Source organism: Panthera leo, chromosome F2 (assembly GCF_018350215.1).
Source record: "Panthera leo isolate Ple1 chromosome F2, P.leo_Ple1_pat1.1, whole genome shotgun sequence".
Taxonomy (NCBI): Eukaryota; Metazoa; Chordata; class Mammalia; order Carnivora; family Felidae; genus Panthera; species Panthera leo.
Window position 1 is genome coordinate 71,667,207 of NC_056695.1, and position 24,967 is coordinate 71,692,173.

Consider the following 24,967-nt stretch of genomic DNA (forward strand, 5'->3'; position numbering starts at 1 on the left):
GTTAACATTTAAACCACAGAATTCTTTGCCGTGGGGCTGTCCTGGGCACTGTAGGATGTGGAGCAGCATTGAAGGCCTCTACGCACTAGATAACTGGTATCACCCCAGCACCCGGTTGTAATAACCAACAATACCTCCAGATGTTGCCAAATACCTCCTGGGGGCAGAATTGCCCCAGTGAAGAACCTCTACTTTAAACGTATGGCCACTAACATGAAGCACAGCCTCAGTTCCGCCCCATAATCCTACTATGCATCTCCAATCAACCTACTCTCCCACTTGACCAGGTGACCGTTCCACAAGGCTTTATTTTTCATCTCAAACCTCTAACAATCTATCCTCTGTCCTCACATGCAAGACATGACCTCACTACATTGTTTACAGAAAAAAGAAAGACAATCATCTACTGTTCTTTCTACCACCCTTTCTTCATCAATAACCAGTCTACCCTCCGCACCTGTTCCTGAGACACAACCTGGTTCTACAAGGCTTCATGTCTCCTCTACATCATCTTGCCTGTCCTCCTTTTTTTATTCATTTATTTTTAAGTTTGCTTATTTATTTTTTGAGTGAGAGCAAGCAGGGGAGGGCCTGGAGACAGGGAGAGAGAGATTCATTCCCACACAGGCTCCGCACCGTCAGTGTAGAGCCCGACGGGGCTTGAACTCATGAACTATGAGATCATGACCTGAGCCGAAATCAAGAGTTGGATGCTTTACTGACTGAGCCACCCAGGTGCACCCTTGCCTGTCGTTACAGCAAGAACTTGCCATGTAAGCTACCTATAGTTATTGCCTTCTACTTTTTACCTCCCACTCTTTCAGCTCATTCCAATCTGGCTTTTATTCCCACCAATACAAAGAAGCTGGTCCCTGTCAAGGTCACAGAAACCTGCATCCGGCTAAATCCAAAGGGCAATTCTCACACTTCAACTTACTAGATCTCTTAATAGCCTTTGACCCAGTCTGTCACACGTCTTCCTGAAATACTTTCTTCGTCTAACATTTAGAACAACCCATTTTTCCTGAGTTTCTTTCGTACTTTATGGCTTTTCTTTTTCCATCCCTCTCCCTTTGGCATCGGTAGTTACTTCTATCTTAAACAAAACAAAAACTTACCTTGACTGTGCTTCCCTCACCAGTTCCCACCCTACGCCTTGCTTCTTTTTGCAACAGAATTCCTCAAGAGAGTGGCTTGCACTCATCATCTTGTATCTCTCTCCATCTCTGTTAAGCCCCCTCTCTCCAACCTGGCTTCTGCCCAACCATACACCAACAAAACTGTTCTGGCAAGGCCATCAAATGAACCGCATGTTACTCATCCCAATAGTCAATTCTCAAGACCTCACCTTACTTCCTCTGTCAGCACCGCCTGACATAACTGACTCTCCCTCCTCCTCCTCCTCAGTACACTTTTCTCATCAGTTTAAAAGACACCCCATCTTACCTCGTTCGCTGCTATTCTAGCCTTCTTCTTGCCACCATCACCTCTTGTCAGGATTACTTCAAAAGCCTGCTTCTACTTTTGCGTCCTATTACGATCTGTTTTTGTTACAAGAGGCAAAGCAATCTCTTAAAAATATAAATCAACCACATACCTTGTCTGCTCAAAAACATGCAATGGCTTACTGACACACTCAGAATAAAATCCAAACTTCTTACAAGGCCCTACAAAACCCTACATGATCTGTCCGACGTCCTCTGGCCTCACCTCCCATTGTTCTTCACAACAGCCTGTTGCCATTTCTCTAACGCAAGAAGATTTCTCTCCTTTGGAGGCTCTGTACCTTTTTCCCTAGCTGGAACGTTCTGTCCACGGACCTTCAAGCGACAAACTACCATACTTCACTGAGGTCACTGCTTAATTAGACCACCTCAGAGAGGCCTTCCTTGACTAGCCCATCTGTAATATGGCTTCCTCTTCCCAAACCCGTGTTTATCACCAACCATACGTCTATCACGTATTTCTACCTTTATCTACTTGCTGCCTGCACTGCAAGGTGCACTTTTAAGAAGGCAGGGGATCTGCTGTATACACCACTCTACCCCCAGCACCTGGAACAACGCTCGGGGATGTTGTAGGTAGTATAGACATTTGATGAATGAATGAATGACTGCAAAAACACAGAAAACTAAAAATCTGTGAAGTTTCAGAAGTGTTCCAAGAAGGGGAGAGGAAAAAGCAAAATAAATACAACTGAAAACTGACAAGAAAAGAAAAGGCCTGGGAATTTAGAAAGAGCACATGTTTTCCTAGTCAGATCAATGAAGTCTGTCTCTCACTCTCTCAGTAAAAGCCAGTAGGCTTCTGTGCAACTAATAAGAATTTTTGAAACGTTAAATATCAGAGAAATAAAGTGGTAGGAGTATACAGGAGTATCCAGAAAGTCTACAGTATGCCCAAATAACAAAGCATAAACATAATATCCTTCCAGAACCATAAATATGGCTCCAAAGTAAAAATGGAGACCAGCCTATATCATAGTTCTCATCTTTGGAAAATTGAGGAGCATTCGTAACATTAAAGGAAAAGGAAAAAAAAAAAAAAAAGCTTGGAAAATGTGGGTTTAAGTATTTAGTTTCCTTTTTAAACCATTAAGTCTTCCCCCAAAAGTCCTACTTGGGAATTCTTCAAATCTGAGAAAGAATTAAAAACAAGAGTGTCAATCCTGCTCTGTCAAAATTTTACAAGGAGGACAAACTCCAATATCAGCCCAACATCCATTTTCATCGTCAACACAGATAAGTGAATAAAGAACACAAAGAAATATGATAAAGTAGAGAAAAAGGAGATACTGAAAAACATACTTTGTTCTCTCTAAAAAAAACTGCACAACAGATTTTATAAGAATGCTTTAAAAGAATTCCATATCTTCCAATTTACAGTGACTAAAAGTGTGTGAATGGGGAAAAACTTATGAAACAGTAATTATAAACTGCCAACCACTTCTAGTGTTGAAGACGAAGAACTTCTTGTATTTACCCAAGCTCTGAATCCTAGGCAAAAAGGTCTTCGAGAAAATACAGTACTATAAAATGGTGCTGAATTATATTCTGTTGTGCATAAAAACATTATTTAATATTACATATGCTATTTCTCTGTATCATCAAGACATTTAGATCTGTAGAAACAACGGGAAGCCTTTAAAATTGACAAGATAGTGGGTTAATGTGGAATTCAGCCACACTTCGGCTTTGTCTGCCAAGAAATTTCTGGTTCTCATAAAACATGTACCACGAATTTAAAGAAATATTAACAGAATGGAAAATCAGTAATGAAAAATATGGTCAAATTTTCACTGACAATGGCACACATATGATGAATGGAGGCCAAGAGTAGCTAAGGAATCCCAAACTTGAGCTTTGTTCACACTCTTCAGCTGTGTGTTCAGAAACTAATTATAACACCATATAACAAAATATATTTTGCATAAGCAAAAATATAGTAAATCATTTTCATAATTCTCCAAAAACAAACCACCAGATATACAGGAGACTGGGGAGTTGTTTTGTCATACACTCAATCAAGCACCTAAGTTTATGTTAAAAAAAAATCTAACATTAGAAAAAAATTAATATTGCACTCTGAATAACACTGCCAACAGAAACAAAATTACTAATAAGCAATGGTTCTTTCAGATAAAGTAATTCACCTGCTGGAACCCGTTTAAACAATAACTAAATTGTCAGGCTCTTACAGAGTAATTACAAAATAGGAGAGTAATTACTAACTACTAATTACAAAAATATAGGACATATGCTGGAATGATCCTTCTAATCAATCCACTAAATAGAAAACGTTACAATTAGGTGAATGCAAAGTTGAAAGGCAGGTAGAAATTCACAGTTTTGCTATCCTGCAAGTCAGTTACCAAACTCCGATGCCAGATTTCTGGATCTAAGGTTTAATGACAAACATTTCTCAAGTGATTGCATAAAGCAGCAAGTACAAGCTAAAATAGCAGACTTCAAAAAATTTCAAATGGTATCAACAATCTCACTTTGCACATCTGCTTCTAAAAATATGCAGGCACCATCCCCTTCAAATACTGCACCAAGTCTTGCTTGCACAACTCCTTCTATGAAACGACATCACCATTTGAAAGCAAATGTTGATTTAATATTGCAAACGAACAGTAGTGACTCCAGGAGTAATCTAGCAGTTGACAACAGTAGAAGAACAAAATATTTTCAGTATGTCAAACTTTAAAACTCTGTTAAAACTAGTTAACATCGTAATAATTAACATTTTGATAAATTTTTGATTAATATATGCCAGATGTGTGTTTTATGATGATTTTTGGCTTTGGCTTTCGCTGAACCTTATTGGCCAAACATGTATTTAGTGCATCTACAATAAAAGCATACAAAGTAAATCTTCAACACAGCACAGAGTAAATATCCAATAAACACCTACTGAATTAATTTAAGAACTGTAAACAGGTGAGATCCAGTGGCATTTCTTTATTTGAAGGATCAGTTAGGTACACAATAATTTAAAGGAGAGTTATAATCACAATTCCTTCTTAGCTTCTAACACGGCTGCAACTCACATTAGGAACACAGCGGTTGATTGTACTGGTGGGAAACCAATGGTTAGCTGAGTGCCATCAAAATGGAGAGAAAAAACAACTCAAACGAACCTAACGATAAAGCATCTATAATAATTATCCTGACATTACACTATCTGCTCTACTGACTGCACTACAAATGCACATCACACCGGAACCGTCTCGGACCTTTGTCTCCCGATTTCTTTCTTTCCCCCCTTCTCTCCAACAAGACAAGCTGCTAAACAGGTTCGTTCATTGTTCTAGCACAATGATGATGTCTGAGCAACAGATATTTGTTCGATAAATGGCAAAGCCAAGACTTCCCTTTTTCTCTTGTCCCTGTTGTGTTCTGATCTTTACGTGGTAAACATGTTTAAGCAGAACCTAAGCTCCCAGGACTTCAGCCCTCTCCCACTCCTGGTTCTACCACACTTGATAAAATATGTAGACTGAGCAGTCCCTCTGGGACTCTGTATTCACAGGGTTTTTCCCTATCACTTGTATTCCTAAGACCATCTGAGCATGAGCAATCCAAGAACTCAAATTGTGAAAGCATGAAAACGGTGGCCCTGTACTTAAATCAGCAAAGACATATGAATACTGTGTAGTCAAAAAGGTTGACTGTGACAGTTAATTTACTCTCACCCCCAAGCCCATCCTTCTATAATCTGCTTTTAATGTTACGACTAAGAAGCTGAAGACTGTATTTCTTAGACTACTTTGTTACCTGGCTTCTCACTGGGCCCCATCAGCTATAAGGAAATTGGAAGGTGGGAAGAAAGAAGGTCCTTCTTTTGGGGCACCTGGCTAGCTCAATCAGAAGAGCATGCGACTCTTGATCTCAGGGTCCTGTGTTCAAGCCCCACGTTGGGTAGATTACTTAAATAAAACTAAAAAAAGAAGGTTTCTCTTTTGTTTCTCAAGTTCTGTCAGCATTTCCTGTCATCAAAAGCTCCATATGGCTCTAGGCTCTAGCTTCCTGGGGAATGCCTTACAGTGCCTGGCCCCCTCCAAGAGGTCTGAGCTTCCAGCCTTATGGAGTTCCTCCTTCAAGCTCCAAAATTCTGCCTAACCTACCTTGTCCCTTCTTTTCCCCCAGCTCCAGAACCGACAGTTGCTTCCTGTGGGTACCATTAATATCTTAGTTACCTCATGTAACTTAATACATATTTGGTCTTTACCGCCCCCTCCCCCATGCCTAACCTAGAGCTCCTAAATCCCTTGGAACTTCGGGAGTGACAGAAGCATCTCTTATTTTAATGAGTCCCCCAGACAGCTTTAAGACTAGGGCTGGATGCCAGAAAGACAAGGTATACTCAGGTTTCAGCCTTATCTCCTGACCTCTGGTGAGGGGAGAGGGACTGGAGATTGGATTGATCACCAATGGCCAATGATTTATAATCAGTCATGCCTACATAATGGGACCTCCATTAAAACCCCTAAATCATGGAGTCTGAGGAAGTTGCAAGCTAGTAAACGCATCCACACGGGAAGGAAACATACTCCAACTGCACGGGGACAGAAGCCCCCATGTTCAGGGCACTTCCAGACCTCATCCTATGTACCTCTTCGCCTGGCTGTTCATTTGTTCCCTTTATAAAGTCCTTTATAATAAACTGGTACTAGTATAAGTAAAGTGTTTTTCTGCGTTCTGTGCGCCATTATAGCAAATTCTCAAACTGAGGAAGGAGTCATGGGAACCCCTACCACCTTTCACAGCTGGACGGTCAGAAGTAAAGGAGACTGAAGACTTGTGAATGGCATCTGGAGTGGAACGGAGTCTTGTAGGATGAAGCCCTTACCCTGAGAAGTCTGTACACAAACTCTACATCGAGTCAGAATCAAAATGAACTGTAGGACACCCAGTTGATGTCTGGGGAGTTGGGAGAATTGGCTGGCATGGGGGGAAAAAGCCCCGCACATTTGGTATCAGAAGTGGTTTTGGAAGACAGTTCAGAATTAATGTCAGCAGTGTTGTGAGTAAAAACACGCACACCTCAGCATCCTCTTTTTGCTCAGGCTTCCAACATTTGTGTACATAAGTCCTTACGTTAAATCCCTTTTAAAAATACCTAGCACGGTTTCTGCTATCCTGGTTGAAATCTGACTGGTACAGAGGAAGTTGTAGAGAGGAGCTTAGTCCTTACCTTTACCAACAATATCTAATCTATCATCATCAGGTACTAGTGTGTAGCTATTAATAAAGTGATCCTTTGACTCTCCTTCCTTTGTAAAATGTAAAGGAGAAGCAGGATTCAGGTATTACTAGGTGCCCAGCCATAATACCACCAGAGAAGTACTAAAATCTCACCATAAATCCCTAGCACACGTCAAGAGCAATACATTAGTCTAGTAATTACATGGAGAGAAGTTACTTGCCTTAAAGAAACGTAACATAAATGTACAACTGAACTGAAATTGGGACAACTGATTTCTAGTCTTGACGCTTTCACAAAATACATGACTTCACACAGTACTTGTTAGACTGAAATCTCTCCCATTGCTCTGGCTAGGACTCTACATATGTTACACTGCATCTTTCCTAATGCTGACATCTAGTGGATACACTTAGATTTAGTATTATTTTAAAACGAAAACTCTCATTTACACTATTTTAAATAAAAGATTCACTAGTATGACTGGCTATACGCAATAAACACAATAAATCAGGAGACCAACACTGCTCCCTAAATGGAAGTGAACCATGATAAATTAACATTACACCAGATTGTCACGGCATCTTTGAGCTTGATTCAGAGATTACTAGTAATAGTACTCTTCCATGCTTCCAGCCATTAATAATTAAACCACCAATGCAAATTACTGCCTGAGGTAATTTTCAATGTAGATTGAAAAGAAATGCTTCCTGCTACAATGTCTTGCCTCAGGTACAGACAGGGTATGAGAGGACTGATACAAAGTTCCAAGTAGTTTAAGAAATTTACAGAATGGTGATGGGAATACGAAAAAACAAAAAACAAAAACACTGAAACTCAAAATTACCGACAAGGATTTATTATGAAGGTTTTTCTTGAAAAAATATGGTCCTCAGACAAAAAACAGTATCGTCAACTCACTTTCTTAAAGTGTACCACTATTTTGAAATCCACGAAAAATTATATACACATGTAAGGTAAAATATATATTTAAAATTCGAGAGAATGATAAACATGAAATTTTAAATACTTGTTATCTCTGGGGAGAAACAAGCCCATAGGACCAGGCAACTTCAAAGGTGTGGGTAACATTTCAGTTCTTCAATTACTGGTGGATTCAGGGGAGTCTGTTAGGCTTCCACATTTACAAATAAAGGTATTCTTTTGTATGGATCAATAATTTAAAAAATGTTTTAATGTAAAGTCACTAATGCTCAAAGAACATACATGACTCATTCAAAGGTGCTCCCAGGGGCGCCTGGGTGGCTCAGTCAGTTGAGCGTCCGACTTCGGCTCAGGTCATGATCTCACAGCTCGTGAGTTCGAGCCCTGCGTCGGGCTCTGTGCTGACAGCTCAGAGCCTGGAGCCTGCTTTGGATTCTATGTCTCCCTCTCTCTCTCTGCCCCTAACCCACTCGCATTCTATCTCTGTCTCTCTCAAAAATAAATAAACATTAAAAAAAATTAAAAACAAAACAACAACAAAAAAAACAAAGGTGCTCCCAAAAAACGAATGGATTGGAATTCAGGTGCCTGAAATCTTTCCAATACACATGGAACAATGCATGGATGAGCCATTTTTTTTTAATGTTTTATTTATTTTTGAGAGGCAAAGAGAGACAGGTCGCGTGTCGGGCAGGGGCAGAGAGAGAGAGAGGGAGACACAGAATCCCAAGCAGGCTCCAGACTCCGAGCTGTCAGCACAGAGCCCGACGCGGGGCTCAAACTCACGAACCGTGAGATCACGACCTGAGCTGAAGTCGGACGCTTAACCGACTGAGCCACCCAGGGGCCCCTGGATGAGCCATTAAATAAAAACCGTAGCACCTTGCACATTTCAACAGGTAGTCAGTGTTTACAGCGCCTGCTGGTGGCTGCTGCTGTTTTAAATCAAACAACCTTTCCTTAGCTCCTGTCTGCCAATTACTGGGACAGATACTGAAGATTTGGCACCGAGGAACTCACAGACAAGTGTACGAAACCAGACAAGATGGTCTGACATACTTTCATACAGAAGCAGGCAAACACCACAATGAACACACAGAAAAAGGAACACCTAACCAAAGACTTCCCAGAAGGACTGGTTCTTAAGTCCTTCTTGTTTTCTATTTCTTTAAATTAGAAAATAATTTAAACATAAAAAAATGTATCCACATACTGTACCACCCAGATTGTTGCGTGTGTGTGTGTGTGTGTGTGTGTGTGTGTGTGTGTGGTCTGTATGCTACATTGATGACTGAACAGCTTTTTTTTCTTTTCAAATTGTTAAATTCTAGTTAGCTAACATACAGTGTAATACTGTTTTCAGAGGAATTTAGTGATCCATCACATACAGGTAACGCCCAATGCTCATCACAACAAGTGCCTTCTTTAATGCCCATCACCCATGTAGCCCATCCCCACCCGCCTCCCTCTACCACTCAGATTAAAGCAATGACATTTTGCCAGATTTGCTTCAGAGACCTCCCTACATTTTTGGGCACTTAACCTCCCAACCTTCCCCAACCAACTTTCCTCTCCTCCATCTCCTAAAGGTAATCTTAAAAGTATGCTTCCTTTCCAAACGTATTTTAAATTTTTTACTGTAAGGTACATATTCATAAACAAACAGCACTGTTCTGCTTTTCAATGTTCGTAAATGCTATACTGTACATATTCCTTTAAAATCCACCTCTCACACTCAATGGTGTTATCCACGTTCACTTACTGACATGTTATACACTATTCCACAGGTCAATGAAGCCTTTTTGAGGAACAGTGACTTCTCAGTTTTTCTCTAATAACAAAGAATGCTTTACACACATATCCTTTCACACGCTACATACACTTGTATATACCTGGGCCTGTGTACAAGAGTTTCCACTGGACGGCAGTCTGGAAATTAAAATGCAACCGTAACTTGACTAGATTGTGCCAAACTGCTCTCCAAAGTACTTCTATCAATTCACTGCTCCACTAGTAAAGATTTTCTTCTCTCCCATCCTCCAAAACCTCAAGCTTCAAATTTTAAATTGTGAAATATCTCACTGATGTTTTAATTTATATTTTCTTGATTACCAGTAAAAATGTGCCCATATCTCTGTTTACAGGCCATCTGTAAAATGTATATTCACATTCTTTGCAACTTGTAGCATTTATTTTTCCAGTATCTCTCCCACACCTACCTTTCTATACACCGGACTCTGTACTGCTGGGCTTAGCATCTGTAAATAACATCCTTGCCAGCTGTGAGGTTACGTCAGTAAGAGGCACTAGAGGGTGAGAAAGCAGGACCGAGAAAGAAGCTTCCCTGTCTCTGGCTGGGACAGACCAGCAGCTGCTCTAAGAACAGTCAGATGAGGTGGGGCCAGTATGCACTGCCCCGATCAGAGGCAGAAGCAAGTGCAGTCTGTGGGTTCCAGTGGAGCAGTGGTAGCGGCTAATCTCTGGCGGCAGTACCACCACCCATCTTTTCTTTGTCCCCGTCTCCTCTTCCCCTCTGCTCCTCTAGTCTAATACCTTCGTGACCAATCCTCTGTATTAAATTCCCTGTTTAGGGGCGCCTGGCTGGCACCTGGGTGGCTCAGTCAGTTATACAACAGACTCCCGATTTTGGCTGAGGTCATGATCTCACAGTTGTGAGATCGAGCCCCACTCAGCATAGAGCCTGCTTGGGATTCTTTCTCTCCTTTCCCACTTGCATGTTCTCTCTCTCTCTCTCTCTCAAAACAGATAAATAAACTTTAACATTAATTCATTCCCTGTTTGAAATTCCCAGGGTGGTATGTTTTCTGAACTCACACCCTTCCTTCCCCTCCAGGTGGGCTTTAGGAATTCTAGATAGGAACTCTGGATACTAATCTTTTGATGCCTAAACACACCGCAAATATCTTCTTCTAGTCTGCAATGTCGCAGTGTCCCAGTCTTAACTTTGTTTATGATACCATTTTGTCCCATGTAATCCACTTTTCCTTGAGGTCTATGTTGATCATTTAACTAGTGATTCCTGCAAAACTGCCTTAGCTATTCTTGGCCTTTTATTCACCCATGTAACTGTCAAGTTCTACAAAAATCTTAATGGGATTTTGACTTGATTTTGCATTAAATATACACACACCATTCCAAGGCAGAACTTCCATCTTTATAATACTATTTTTTTTCATTTAATCTATGAATAGGAGATTATAAAACATAAGATGACATGAATGCATTTTTTTAATATTTATTTGAGAGAGAGAGAGAGAGAGAGAGAGAAAGTAAGTGTGAGCAGAGAGCTAGGGGGACAGAGGATCCAAAGTGGGCTCCACGTTGATAGCTGTGAGTCCGATGCAGGGCTCCAACTCACGAACCGTGAAATCATTACCTGAGCCAAAGTTGCACACTCAACTGACTTAGCCACCCAGGTTCCCCCAAATGAATACATTTCTCCATGCTAAACCATCCTTGCTTTCCTGGGACCAAATCTATACAGTCATTAAAAAATAAATGTATTTTGGGGTGCCTAGGTGGCTCCGTCGGTTAAGCATCTGACTTCAGCTCAGGTCGTGTTTTCGCAGTTCATGAGTTTGAGCCCCACGTCAGGCTCTGTGCTGACGGCTCGGAGCCTGGAGCCTGCTTCAGATTCTGTGTCTCCCTCTCTCTCTCTGCCCCTCCCCCACTCGCACAGTCTCTCTCTCTCTCTCTCTCTCTCTCTCTCTCTCTCTCTCGCAATCTCTCTCTCAAAAATAAACATTAAATAAAGTTTTTTTAATTAAAAAAATGTATTTCTAGATTTGGTTTAATATTTCAGTTTGGATTATTTCATAAATAAGACTGACCTATAATTTTTTTCTCTTCTTGTCTGGTTTTGCTATCGAGCCTATTTTATATATCAGCTCTTTCTGTTCTACAGAAAAGTATAAAAGAACATAAATGTTTGTGTCCCCTTAAAATTTGTATGTTGAAATCCTAACGCCCAATGTGATTAAACCCGTTGAGAGGTGATTAGGTCATCAGTGTGAAAGCCTCATGAATGGAATTAATGTCCTCATAAAACAGACCCCCAAAAGCTCCCTTGCTTTCTTTCTACCATGTGAGGACACAGGAAGAAGACAGCTATGTATGAACCGGGAAGCACGCCTCACTAGGACCCAACTATGCTGGAAGTGGGACCTTGGGACTTCCAGCCTCCAGAACTGTGGGAAATAAATTTGTTATTTGTAAGCCATCTAGTTTACTGTATTTTGTTATAGCGGCCCAAACTAAATGCGACAGGTGCTAAAATGGAAACTCAAACTCAAGCACTTACACTTGGTATGAACGTATTCTACAACATCTGTGCCAAGCAGCCAAGCAGCCCCTGCTTCAATATTTCACTCTACGTGACCACACCCAGAGTCACTCATTCGATTTTCAAATGACTCAAGTTTTAGATTTCAATTTTTAGGAACTTTTTTAGAAACTTCGGCCGATGATTAAATAATACACAATTAATCCAACGTGAATCCTGCAAAGAATCACACAAAACTTGTCTTAAAGCTGATATTCGCCCATTTGTTAATCTCTCCTCATCAGTCCTGGTTCTCACTGGCCTCTGAGAACTAAACAGTCAGTCCATGTGCCACGTGACAACCCAGTAACTATCTGAAATATCTGAAAACATGTTAAACTGAGGTCAAAAGAAAGTTACCCATTAGACAATATACATACACTCACACAGGCAAAAAGTTACTAACAAGGTATTCTCCTGTCTAGCAATTGTAAGGATTGAGCTTCTGAAAGAGAATAAAGTTTAAATGGAGATATTTAGGAATACTCATCACAAAGGACCTTCTTAAACATTACAGACTGAAGGAACAAAGGGCAACAAAACCATTTTGCCCCACCCAGCACCTTGCTATCAGGACCAAATGACAGTAAAAACCAGCGACAGGCCTTTCTGTGTGCCACACACGATGCCAAGTAATACATACACAGTAGTATCTTACAAAATCCTCAACCACTTTTGAGGTTGCCTAGCACTTCGATCCTCATTTTACTTCTGAGCAACCTGAAGGTCAAAGGATTAAATAACTTTCTCAAGGTCAACAAATCAGTAAACAATGAAGCTGGAATTCTTACTCAGGCAAATCTGTCTTCTAGCAGTTCTCTTAACCATTTGGCCATATTGCTTAGTCACAAATGAAAATACACACAATTCATCCAAAAAGAGTGAAGGAAAATATTAAGTGTTCCAGAAAGAAATTAATTCAATACTAGTACTAACATTTCTAAGTCAGGAATAAAATTCTCACAGAAAAAGAAATTTAAGAAAAAACTATGATGACTAGAGAAAGATGACAGATGCTAAGAAATGTCCTTACATATTTCCCTACCATTTGTCAGGTCTTTCTGTTTGAGCCTGGCATGCTAAAGGAATTTAGTACAGTGAAATTACAGGAGGGCACAAATGTTTCCCTTGTTCCTGAACTTCAATTAAAATGATCTGCTTAAATATAACTCCTCCAGGCTCATCATAATCAAACAGAATACAAAAACAAAATACAAATTTTCTTTTTGGTAATCGTATCATCTTAAAGATATGTACTTGAATAATCTTTCTACATTTATATCTCCTACAATACGTATCTCCTATAATACGAAAAAGAATCCAGCAGACCAAAATGAAGAATGTATACATCATAAAAATGTTTTTGAGGAGCACCTGGGTGGCTCAGTCGGTTAAGCGTCCGACTTCGGCTCAGGTCATGATCTCACGGCCCGTGAGTTCGAGCCCCGACTCGGGCTCTGTGCTGACAGCTCAGAGCCTGGAGCCTGCTTCGGATTCTGTGTCCCCCTCTCTCTCTGCCCCTCCCCTGCTCATGCTCTGTCTCTCTCTGTCTCAAAAATAAATAAAACATTAAAAAAAATTTTTAAAAATGTTTTTGAACTAAGTATGTTACCTAATAATTACAGATTTAAGGTTTCGCACAGTTTTTACTAAGGCAATATTTATTTAAATCAAAGCTCAAATCACTTAACAATTCTGAGTACTTTTACCATATTTCGAACATTGCTGGTAGGGAAAAAGAGGAAGGAAGTGAGCGGTATGAGAAAAGGTAGAAAATCAGCCCCGAATATAGGGCTCGTGACAGGACTTGAAATCATGTAGCTCAGTTCTCTAATTTTATAGAAAGAAACTGAGGACTATAGAAACTTGGTGACTTGGCAAAAGTGGCAAATCAGTTTTTAAAAAGTGGGGCTTAATCCAATGACCTGGACAGTGCAGGCTTTAGGAACGTATTTAAAATACGGCATCAGCAGATCACACTGACAGAACAAATCTACCAAAAAATACCCCACAGTCAGATGCCCCAACATGTCGCCTTCGAGACAAGTAATGGTGCCATTTCTGCTCTCAGCCAAGCTTCAAAAGATCTGCCATTCCCTTCATCTGTAGTCAGCTGCAAGGTGCTGAACAACCATTTGTCAAATTCAGTGACACCATTCTGGGCTCTTCTAGCTCAGGCTGGCACCTGAACACTGTCCAGTTCATACTGCTGAGATAACTGTAAAACACTTGGTGACTTTTCACAAGTCTTGACCTTTTTTTGTGATTCCGCAACACAGGCATCAGACCTCACTATTTGCATCCTTCCTGTGGAATTTAATTATGGACGTTTCTCTCGTTAAACTTTCGACATCTCAAACTCGATTATTTTATTTTCTACGTGTTAATTTCATGTTCCTTGAATCAGAATGTGAATTCTCTGAAGGTGGGCACTCTCCAAGGCTTACCACTTATCTTCAACTATCTTTTCCACAGAACATGCTGTTTCTGTGATTATTTACCAGCAAACAGAAGTTTCTTCAAAACTATTTCAGGAACTTCTAGGCTACACCATTAGGATATTTCGCAAGACGGTGTAACTCTACTTCTTAAAGATTATTTAGAGGGGCGCCTGGGTGGCTCAGTCAGTTAAGCGTCCGACTTCGGCTCAGGTCACGATCTCACAGTTCGTGGGTTCGAGCCCCACGTTGGGCTCTGTGCTGACAGTTCAGAGCCTGGAGCCTGCTTCGGATTCTGTGTCTCCCTCTCTCTCTGCCCCTCCCCTGCTCACACTCTGTCTCTGTCTCTCAAAAATAAATGTAAAATAATAATAATAATAATAATAAATAAATAAATAAAAGATTATTTAGATAGAACATAAAAAACTACACATATTCAAATATGATGGACAAAGAAAGGTCTAACCGACTTTTCGTTAACAAGAGCTCTTAATCTGGGATCCAGAGAAAGAATTCAGTGACCTGTGAGTTTGGATGGGAACCTTTTCACTAGCCTCTATATGAAGTTCTGCAAGTCCTTCAATCAAGATTATAGGCAACAAAGTATAGTAGTGTTAGAAATACCTATGAACTTGTCATCAACAGAAATCACAGGTACTTTCATATTATACTATAATTATTGCAAACTCATCACTGTAACTACAGTATTTCACAGAATTATTGCTAAAGCTCACTCTCTAATGTGAGAAGCATATATATCACTCTATCAAAAATTTGCATTTTTAGTACTTGTTAGCTGTACTTCAATATAACTAATTTCTTTTTTCATCATATATATTTTGCTTCATAAAATCATGAATCATTTGTAGAATCATTGTTCTGGGAAGGGATTCACAAGCTTCACCAGATTACCAGAGGTCCATGGCACAAAAAATGGTTGAGAACTCCTGCACTGTAACATACAGAGTAGGTGAGGTAATTACAATTCCAAAAGATCATCACGGTAACTGTCTTATCAGTTCTAGTAAAATGACAGGCAAGTTTTGAAATGTAAATATCTCTGTTTATGACTAGGAAGAGCACAGAGATTTTAAGCTGATCATTTTCACTTGATAACACAAAGTATGTCTACAGAAAATGACATTTTCAAATACCTATTAACTTGTAATAATTAAAACAATTACAGGATTAAAAATGCTTAAGTACTCAGAACCCTGCATCAGTAACTTTTTGTTGTTATTGATGTGTTCTTTACTTCAAAGACTTTTTCAAAAGGACCAAAACCAATAATAGGGAGAATTCTTATTTAAGAAAGTGCGTAAAAACTTCTTCTTCCTTTCTAACATATACATAAACCACCAGAATTATGTTAGACCTTTCCTGATTAACAATACTGGTGATAGCTAAAATGGCTTAAAAGGGAATTCAAAGAAAAACACATACCTCTTCTACTGAAAGAAAGCTGTAAAAAAAAAAAAAAAAAAAAAAAAAGTTCTAATTACTTTTCCCTACTTCCTGTTCCAAGAAACTAAACAATATAGGGTATTTCCTAAAGATATTTTTAGCAGTTCAATATTATATAGAACATCTTCCTTAAATTATGTTTAGCCAAAGGAATTTTCTATACAGATCATAACCTTTCATTTGTATCTGAATTTATCATTTCCCCCAAAGACATATTTACCTTCAGCCAGTGCTGGTGATTCTGTTCTTGTCCTTCTATCTGTTTAAAGAAAGAAAAAAGAAAGAAAGTCTAAAACATTATTATAGTTTAAAACATGTTTAATTTTAAAAAACTAACTTTAATAAGGTTTATGAATGCCATCACATATCACATGAATATGCTATACACATATGTGTGTGTATGTATATGTATGTACAGGCATCTCCTTGAATTAAATCAACAACTGTTTACAGAGAACCTACTAAGAGTGAGGCATTATGTGAAGCCCTGGGAAACACCAACAGGTTTGGATGAGACACCCTAACTGCCACCCTCAAGACACTCAAGGACTAAAAGTCTGTATCAAGAGAAGTACACAGTGCTCATCATAGCTTATGAAGCAGGAGGCAGCAAGGGAAGAAAATTAGTAATTTGTCTTTATTCTTACAACAGGGGCCTAAAATTATCAAAGAGATCTACTTCTACACTATTATCATAATTTAAGTTCACTTCCTTTCAATGTATTAAAAAAATTAGTTTTACCAAAGGTACTAAGATCCTTATAATTCCATGACCATAACCTATTACTTGCCAGAAGCACATCAGGCAAAACTCAAGTGAACCATGAAGTCCTCCATAGGAATGACTTTACGATTTCAACTCCTAAAACATTTTTAGGTAAAATCAAATCTTCAGAATGATCTTATTCTAACTTTACAACTGAGAGCAACTATAACCACTACAGCAAACTAGCTTAGTTCGTACAGAGTAGGGGGACACATTTGACTAATGTAACTACTCACCTTTATGTAAACACTTATTTCCCCAATTGTTTATTCTATGACCAGAGTTCTGGACTTAACAAACATACAATTTCTATGTGCTTAGTAAAATTTAGAGGGGTTGGGGCACTGCCTTCCAAGATGGTAAATGATCTGACACACTGTCTACTAAAGGCTGAAATGTGGTACTGTATCTGTGACAGATTTAAAAAAAAAAAAAAAAAAAAAAAGTCCTGGAACCAGCAGATGGAAGTACAATTGGCAACCTTCAGCTCCATTGGATTAAGAAATTCCGATAGTAGGAGACTTGAAAAGAAGTTTCTGCCAGAAGACACAGGAAGAATTCTCAGGCAACTATCACCTGATTATCTTAGATTCCTTACTGGACCAGCATGCTAAGGAAAGAGTTACCATATTGGGAAGTCCTGTAAAGTGACCCTAACAACATGAGAACTTATGGCTGCTGTCACACAATGGGGACAGGAGGGAATCTATCCAGAACCTAGGGGGTTCGACTGGGGCTGCCGTGCTCAGTAATAACTGTAAATGAGCAGCTGCAACAATTATAGCCCAACAAGGTTAAGGCAACTACAGGCATTGATCCCTTGGAGAAGAAGGTCTGAGTCACTGGACCAGGACGATGCCTCCACCTGTTGAAGTACTGGCTGAAGATAAGGCAAATCTAGATTGAGTGGTAGAGAACTGCAAAAATGAACATTATTCACTAACCCTCCTGTTGTAAGTCTAATGTAGAAGTTGTGGCCAGCTACCATCTTGAAAACTCTGCAGGAGACTGGACTAAATGCCAAGTGCTTAATGGAGGATACATGGCTGTATGGGACACCTCTTGTGCGCTACCTCACATATTCACTCCGAGGCACCACCCCTTAACTGTACTACTGGGCTCACTTTCTGCTCACAGGCTCTGCTATAAGAGAGACTTACAGCAATTTTTCAGCCATCCTGAGACATGCAAACGAAGTGTGAAGATGTTAACACCAACACACTATGGGCAACCCCTGACCACTGGGGAATGGGATCTGGTAGTAAACACCCCCCTCCTTGGCACGCAGAGGCATATTCTTCATGTCTTCTCAAAGGACTTCCTCAGGCTCAAGTCCCAGTGGCTCACAGATGTGACCAGTTAATAATGTGCCCTTGCACTGACCTTCCTTCCCCTCTGTTTCACTTGCCCCCGTTCTCCAACTTGTTTCCTGTTAACAGGTCCCCAAATAGATTATCTGCTTAAAAAGTCCCTGTCTCAGGTTCTGCTTTTAGGATGAAACCAGGACGCTTGTCTTTTGGGACACCATACTCCTTTCCTTTTCATTCTACCTCAATGGATGCTTTCTTAATCTCTGTTGCTGAACTTCTCTCAAACCCCCCAATGCTGACATGCCCAGGACTCAGTTCTGGGTCCTCCACTCCCTTTGTGATTTCATTCCTTCATGGCTTTACGTATCAACTACATATATCAAATTTACTTATCCAGTATAGACATTTCTCTCCAACTCCACACTCTCATAGCCACTGATGCCTACTCAAATCTCCACGAGGATGTTTTAACAGATACCTCCAACTTTAACATATCAACACTAAACTACTCAGCTTCCCTCCCCAGACCTCGTACACTTTGTCTCCCTCAACTCAGTTGATGGCTTCTCTATCCTTCCAGTTGCTCAGGCAAAAACCCTGGCTTCCTCTGCAACTTCTTTCTCTCACACATCCCACATTCCACTAACCCTCTCGTTACTTAAAATCTTCACACCTACTATTCCAGCTCCTATTAACTCAAAGTTGAGGGTTCTGCTGCATGAGCAGCCTTAAGTCTACTTGCTATTACTTCTTAAACCAAGAGCCTCCAGAACAAGGGCTGCAAAGTTAAATGAGTTTGGAGTTGGCTACAGGAACATCAGAAGCAAACAAATGTCCATACTTAATCTCAGGGGTGCCATGGCTATTAACATGCCATGCTAAAAATGCAGGTGATCTGGTGCTGGATATTCACATAAAACAAGTCTTAGATGTTGTCACCTAATTAAGCTTTAGAAATCATCAGTAGGCCTGAAGAAACAGTCTGAGGGCTCCATCTGGTTGATGAACCATCAGTTTGCAACTTGTGCTCTAGGACTTGTCTGTAATTTATACATTATTAATCCTAATCTTTTATTTTTTCCTATCAGTTAAGAGATGAATGGGAGCTATTTATGTTCAAAGCCGAACCATTCTGGTTTTCCTCAAAAGCTCCTCTTGGATCAATGTTACTACAAATGGAATGAATAAACACATTTTTGCTTTTTCTGCCAAAAACAAACTTACTTCTCTAAGGCAGACCGAAGCCACCCAGAAATAAACAAAACAAGTGGCTTGGCTGGCCATTTCATAAACCAGAGCAGAAAAACCAGTGCCACTTGCATAAAACCACTAGGAAAAAAATCTATTCATCCTGTCTCTTAATAAATCAAGAAATAAGAAAACACTTGTAATTGTTTTTACCCTTAGAAATCAACTGTCACCTCATAAATAATGAATATTAGATGCTATGTAAATGAGATAATCCAGGCATCTAAAATCCGCAAACCTAGACGTTCTTCAACTAAGTGTTAAAATTCCTTTGCCTCCAGCAAAACATAAAAGCTATGACTTCAGAGCATTCTGTCAACCACATTTACAGCTTTGCAGCATTTCAAATGATGATACCTAAGTCTAACTGGTTATGCAACCTGCACTGTTCCTCCTTCATTTGGGTATATGATAAAATTGAATTCAATTTAATTTGTTTAAGCTCCCCTTGACATAACGCAAAGCGATCTTAAAGCCATCTTAGAAAAAAAAAAAAAAAAAAAATAGAAACTGATTTAAAGGGCCTATCGACCACATTTCCAGATCAGACAATATTATGAAAATGCATTAGTAGAGAATTCCGGCAAATACCTAAGTTTTAAGAAACTGAAAAGGTTATCCCAAATCCATTTAAGAAAAAAAGAAACATGCAAGCTTATAAATTTTTTTTTAAAAAAACAAGAAAAAAACCAGTCTTACACATTAATAATTAAAATTGTGTGGAACTCACACAGATATATAGTCAGAGGAAGAGAACAGAGAAATCACAACGGTCCAATTGTATATAAATGTAAAAAACCACTCCAAATATTTACTGGAAAATCTATTTGTATATAGTCCCAAAATAAATACCCAAGGAAATGCTATGATGAAAAAGATGTACTGCACTCTCTAGAAGTGTCTGTCCACTCTTACTGTAGCAATTAAAACTTTCCAGGTAAAAATGAGGTTTCATGAAAAATATCTACATACAGAGCTGTGGCAACTAAAAAGATATTTCAGCTAAGGGTAAAGCATGGCAATCAGGTATTAGGAAAGGTTTTATGAAGCCCTAGTAGCTAAGACAGATTTTTAAAAATGAACAGGATTTGGACAAGCAGGAAAAGAAGGTAGAAGGTTCAAAGAGAATATTCCATATGAGGAATGTATAAAGTAACCATCATAGGGCAATGAAGAAAACTTTATTTAATAAATGGTACTGAAACAATCCCATGAAAAACTGAGATACAACCTTCTAAGTCTATTCATTCTAGATGGGTTAGAGTTTAATTTCTCAAGACTAAATCTCAAAAAAAAAATCCTCAAAAATAATGCCTTGCTTATCTTTGGATGAGAATTTGGAAAGACAGAGTCAAATCATATAAAAATTATAAATTAAGGAAATCCAAAATATTTTAATGTTTAATGTTCATATAAATGTATTAAAAATCACATCAAAAGAGGAAATGATTAACATGATAATTCATAAGAGCGAGAAAACAGTAAACACGTATATAAAAAACTTTATATTCCCCAATAATAAAAAGGAAATATAACAAAATGGTTTAGAGCACTGGTTCCAAAATAAGATAAACCTGGGTTGAGTTTTCACTTAATTATTAGGTTCTCTGAGCATCTGTTTTGTTATTTGTAGATTCAGATTTCCATTTATTTCCATTAAGTCATCTAAGCGTCAGTTTCCCTTATTTGCAAAAAGGAAAAGTAATGTCAAAGACCGTGCAAAGATGAACAGAAATGCCAGTTTTACTGAACATGGTCACTACTTCTCTTATTCAACATCAAATTACAAGAACATACAGCCATCCATTTTGACGTTCTATCTCAAGGGCAGTACACTTGAGAGCATCCCTGTCTGAGACACGCCAGAGCTCAAATACCTGAATACAAATCTCAGTCTTCTATGTCTTCTTACGCCATGATTACTACTGTATGTTTAGCACTTAAAACATGCCGTTGTAATTATCATCATCATCATCATACAAACCATACCCATATGCTATTTTTTTTTAATTTTTTTTTTTTTTTTTAACGTTTATTTATTTTTGAGACAGAGAGAGACAGAGCATGAACGGGGGAGGGTCATAGAGAGGGAGACACAGAATCTGAAACAGGCTCCGGGCTCTGTGCTGACAGCTGACAGCACAGAGCCCGACGCGGGGCTCGAACTCACGGACCGCGAGATCATGACCTGAGCTGAAGTCGGCCGCTCAACCCACCGAGCCACCCAGGCGCCCCTATTTTTAAAATATCTACTCTCTAGGGACGCCTGGGTGGCTCAGTCGGTTGGGCGTCAGACTTTGGCTCAGGTCACGGCCTCGCAGTCCATGAGTTCGAGTCCCGCATCCGGCTCTGTGCTGACAGCCGAGAGCCTGGAGCCTGTTTCAGATTCTGTGTCTCCCCTTCTCTCTGATCCTCCCCCGTTCATGCTCTCTGTCTCAAAAATAAACGTTAAAAAAAATTTTTTTTAAATATCTACTCTCTTTAAAATGTAATGGAAAATGAAGATCCTATAAATACAGAATGCTTTATAGTTTTATCCTTTTCTCCCATCTTTTACATCATTATTAGTGACCAACCACATCATTTCTTACAAATACCAGAGACTGTTCACTGAACATCTATTACTCAGATCATGCACAGACTGCAACACTTGTAGCGGTGTTGCCTCCTTGTCTCCCGCTGACAAATCCACGTCGCATTTTACAAAATGAATAATCAAATGAGGGAATTTGCCAACAAAGATAAAAGGGCAGCAAAAACACAGAAGTGGTAACACTGAAGTCCAACTCTAAGGGAACATAAATGAAGCTGCCAAAGAGCGAGCTGGTTGCAAGAAAGCGGACGGTGCTGCCATCAGAGAAATTAGACATGCCAGTAAGAGGAACTCTGTGAAGGTGAACTTACCAACATGAATGAAGAAAGTGGTTGTGATGAAAAGGAAGCAGATGCCCCAGAAGAAGTAACATCAGAGAAGAAAATTATATTAAAGGAATTTGGGGGGGGGGGGGGGAGCACCTGGCTGGCTCAGTCAGAAGAGCATGCAACTCTTGATCTTGGGGTTGTGATTTCGAGCCCCATGTTGGGCGTAGAGATTACTTTAAAAAAAAAAAAAAAAAAAAAAACAGGAATTCTTGGATACATTTCAAGACATGGAGAATACAATGGATAAATGTTGGAAGCAAATCCAAACTCAGAAGTATGACAATGTGGTCAAGACATAAAACGAATGTTCGCTCCCTATTATCCAGCTATACAACAAAAAAGAAGTAGCCAATTGCTCCCTTTTAATTACATGCAACATAAAATACACACACACACACACACACACACACACACACACACACACACACGGGAGCAAAGCATACAATGTGCATCCAGTCATGTGCTTTTCTACAGTCATGGCACTTCGCAGAATACCTCTGAACTACAAACCTGATAGCAACAGAAACACAGACAAGTTCAAAGTTGGGAGATCCAAAGTCCCAAAGCTAAGTTCATACCTTAAATTGTCATTTTTTCCTACTGGGGAAATATGTAACATAAGCTAGTGTTTAACGGCAATAACTTACAAAGTGCCAAAACAGAGATAACGCTCTCGCAGCATGTTGTAAGTGCAACATGTCCTCATGCTGCATCTAAACTGCATACCACACGTTTCAAAATACAGATACTGTAGTTGTATTTTGAATCACCTATGTAATACTTGTAAAAAGCCTATTCCAACCAACATATACACAAGAAAACTAGAAACCACTAATAAAATCAAATACTCCCATCCCACTCTTAAAATTTCTTAATTATTAATACATCATTAAACATTACAGAAGTAATTTGCAAAATCTAGCTGGTTTAAAGACAATTTTTGTTGTGCACAACTAATATAAGCCAGGGCACTGTGTAGTTCAGGCTACTGCAGCATGACATCAAGCAGGCCAGCATTACAGACCTGATCCACATCTGGCCTCTAAGCTTCAGGGAGAAAAACTCTGTGCCTGGCTGTCATACACTGCTCTCCTAATTCCAGAGAGTTGGATAACCAAAACAAATATTTAAGCATCTTCCAAGTAAAAATATGCATCCATATATAATGTACTTTGACAGAAAGAGTCCATAAGGAACAAGAATCTTAAGTCTCTCAAAGCTTGAATGTCTTCATCTGCAGAAAGGAAGCAAATACCCACCCCTAAACGAGTGCCTGGCTGGTTCACACAACTCTTGACCTCGGGGTCGTGAGTTTGAGCCCCATGTTGGGTGTAGAGATTAAATAAAAAACTTTTTAAAAAATCAAACAAACTTACCCCTAAGACTGAGAGACACAGAGAATGAGGGGCACCTCTTAACACTGTCTGCCTCTTTTGCCAGGTCTTACCTGGTCACGTCAGGCCAAGCGTACTCCTTCTGCATAGGTGCTGTTACTACAAACCTTGCAGTTCTTTTTAATTTTTTAATTTTTTTAATTTTTAAAAGTAGGCTCCACACCCAGCGTGGAGCTTTCCCTCACGACCCTGAGATAAAGACCCGAACTGTGATCGAGAGTCAGACACTTAACCAACTGAGCCATCCAGGTGCCCCACCATCCCTGTAGTTCTAAGGGCCCAGTTTAAGAACACCAGAGTATGAGTTCCTGTGTTAATCCCACATTATTAAAATTTTTATTGTATTTCCAGCAGTGCTTATGATACAAAGTAATAAGACAATCTTTATCCTGAAAAAGGTTAATGACTTCCCATGGAAACAATACTTGCATGTATAAAAAGTACCAAGACCATACTAGTTCCGTCCACATTATATTATCATTACAGTCTACAATTATAATAGAAATTTAGAGAAGAGGACAGTGTGAGTTGAGAGAAGAGTATATCCCAACTGTGGGTTAAGTTCAAATGGGACCCATAACACATCGCTGTATTCATCAAAATGGCTTTTTCCCAGGACTGAAAGCAGTTATCACAGCCTACTCGTTGCTATCATATACCCTGCACTAAGCACAATGTTGGAAACACTGGAATCTCCTGTGCGTATATGCTGAATGAATGGATGAGTGATTTAGCAAACAACGTGATAAGAGATGTAAGGAGCCTGGTGTAAACACGACTAGTTTAGAGTTATAGTCCCACAAGATTGGCCACTCTGCTAAAAGGATTTGTTTGGGAAAGTGAGTGATAAAGAATGGTTTATATACAGGTGCTATGCAACTGACAAAAATTTAGAAAAATGTGCAACTTGTCCTATTAAAATTAAAGCAATAATGAGACTTTAAATAAAATAGACTAATGTGTCCACCATGGTTTTATAGATAATGGTTTTTCCAAGCTGACAAAGTAACTGCAGCAAACAGATAACTGGTATCTAGAGATCTAGTATCTCCGGGGGAGATACTGTGCATCTGATATGTGATATTACTGCACAGCTATCTGTCTTGGTAACAATCAAATAACAGATTTTTAAAAGACTATTAAAAATGCTTTGCCACAATCTTATGTGAATTGCTTCCTAATGGCGATTCAATAAAGATTAGTAGAAGACCACCAAAAGGTCAGATACGGTATGCAGTGCAGAGTATAAAATGCCGAATAAACCACGACCTACCCCCCAGAAGCTCACTGTCTGTGAGAAGACATACAAAAAACTTACTACAATACAGTGTAACTAAGTAAAATGCTAGAGAACTGAAGTTCTATGGATAAACTGCAATGGGAAAATGGGGGAGTAATGGACTTATCCCTAGGGCACAGTCTCAGAGAAA

The 24,967-nt window shown here is 39.3% G+C and overlaps 1 protein-coding gene across 6 annotated transcripts in view; it reads right to left on the reverse strand.

Moving 5' to 3' along the window:
- Positions 1-24,967, reverse strand: part of CYRIB (CYFIP related Rac1 interactor B) — a 133,080-nt gene that overhangs the window by 36,798 nt on the left and 71,315 nt on the right. For 3 of the 6 annotated variants that reach the window (XM_042923181.1, XM_042923188.1, XM_042923185.1), the window contains 2 exons: positions 16,118-16,156; positions 15,877-15,895 (listed from right to left, as the gene is read on the reverse strand). In XM_042923181.1, coding sequence (XP_042779115.1) covers positions 15,877-15,895; positions 16,118-16,156 — 58 coding nt within the window. The remainder of the gene's footprint in view (positions 1-15,876; positions 15,896-16,117; positions 16,157-24,967) is intronic. The other 3 variants (XM_042923184.1, XM_042923189.1, XM_042923186.1) reach the window with 1 other exon arrangement.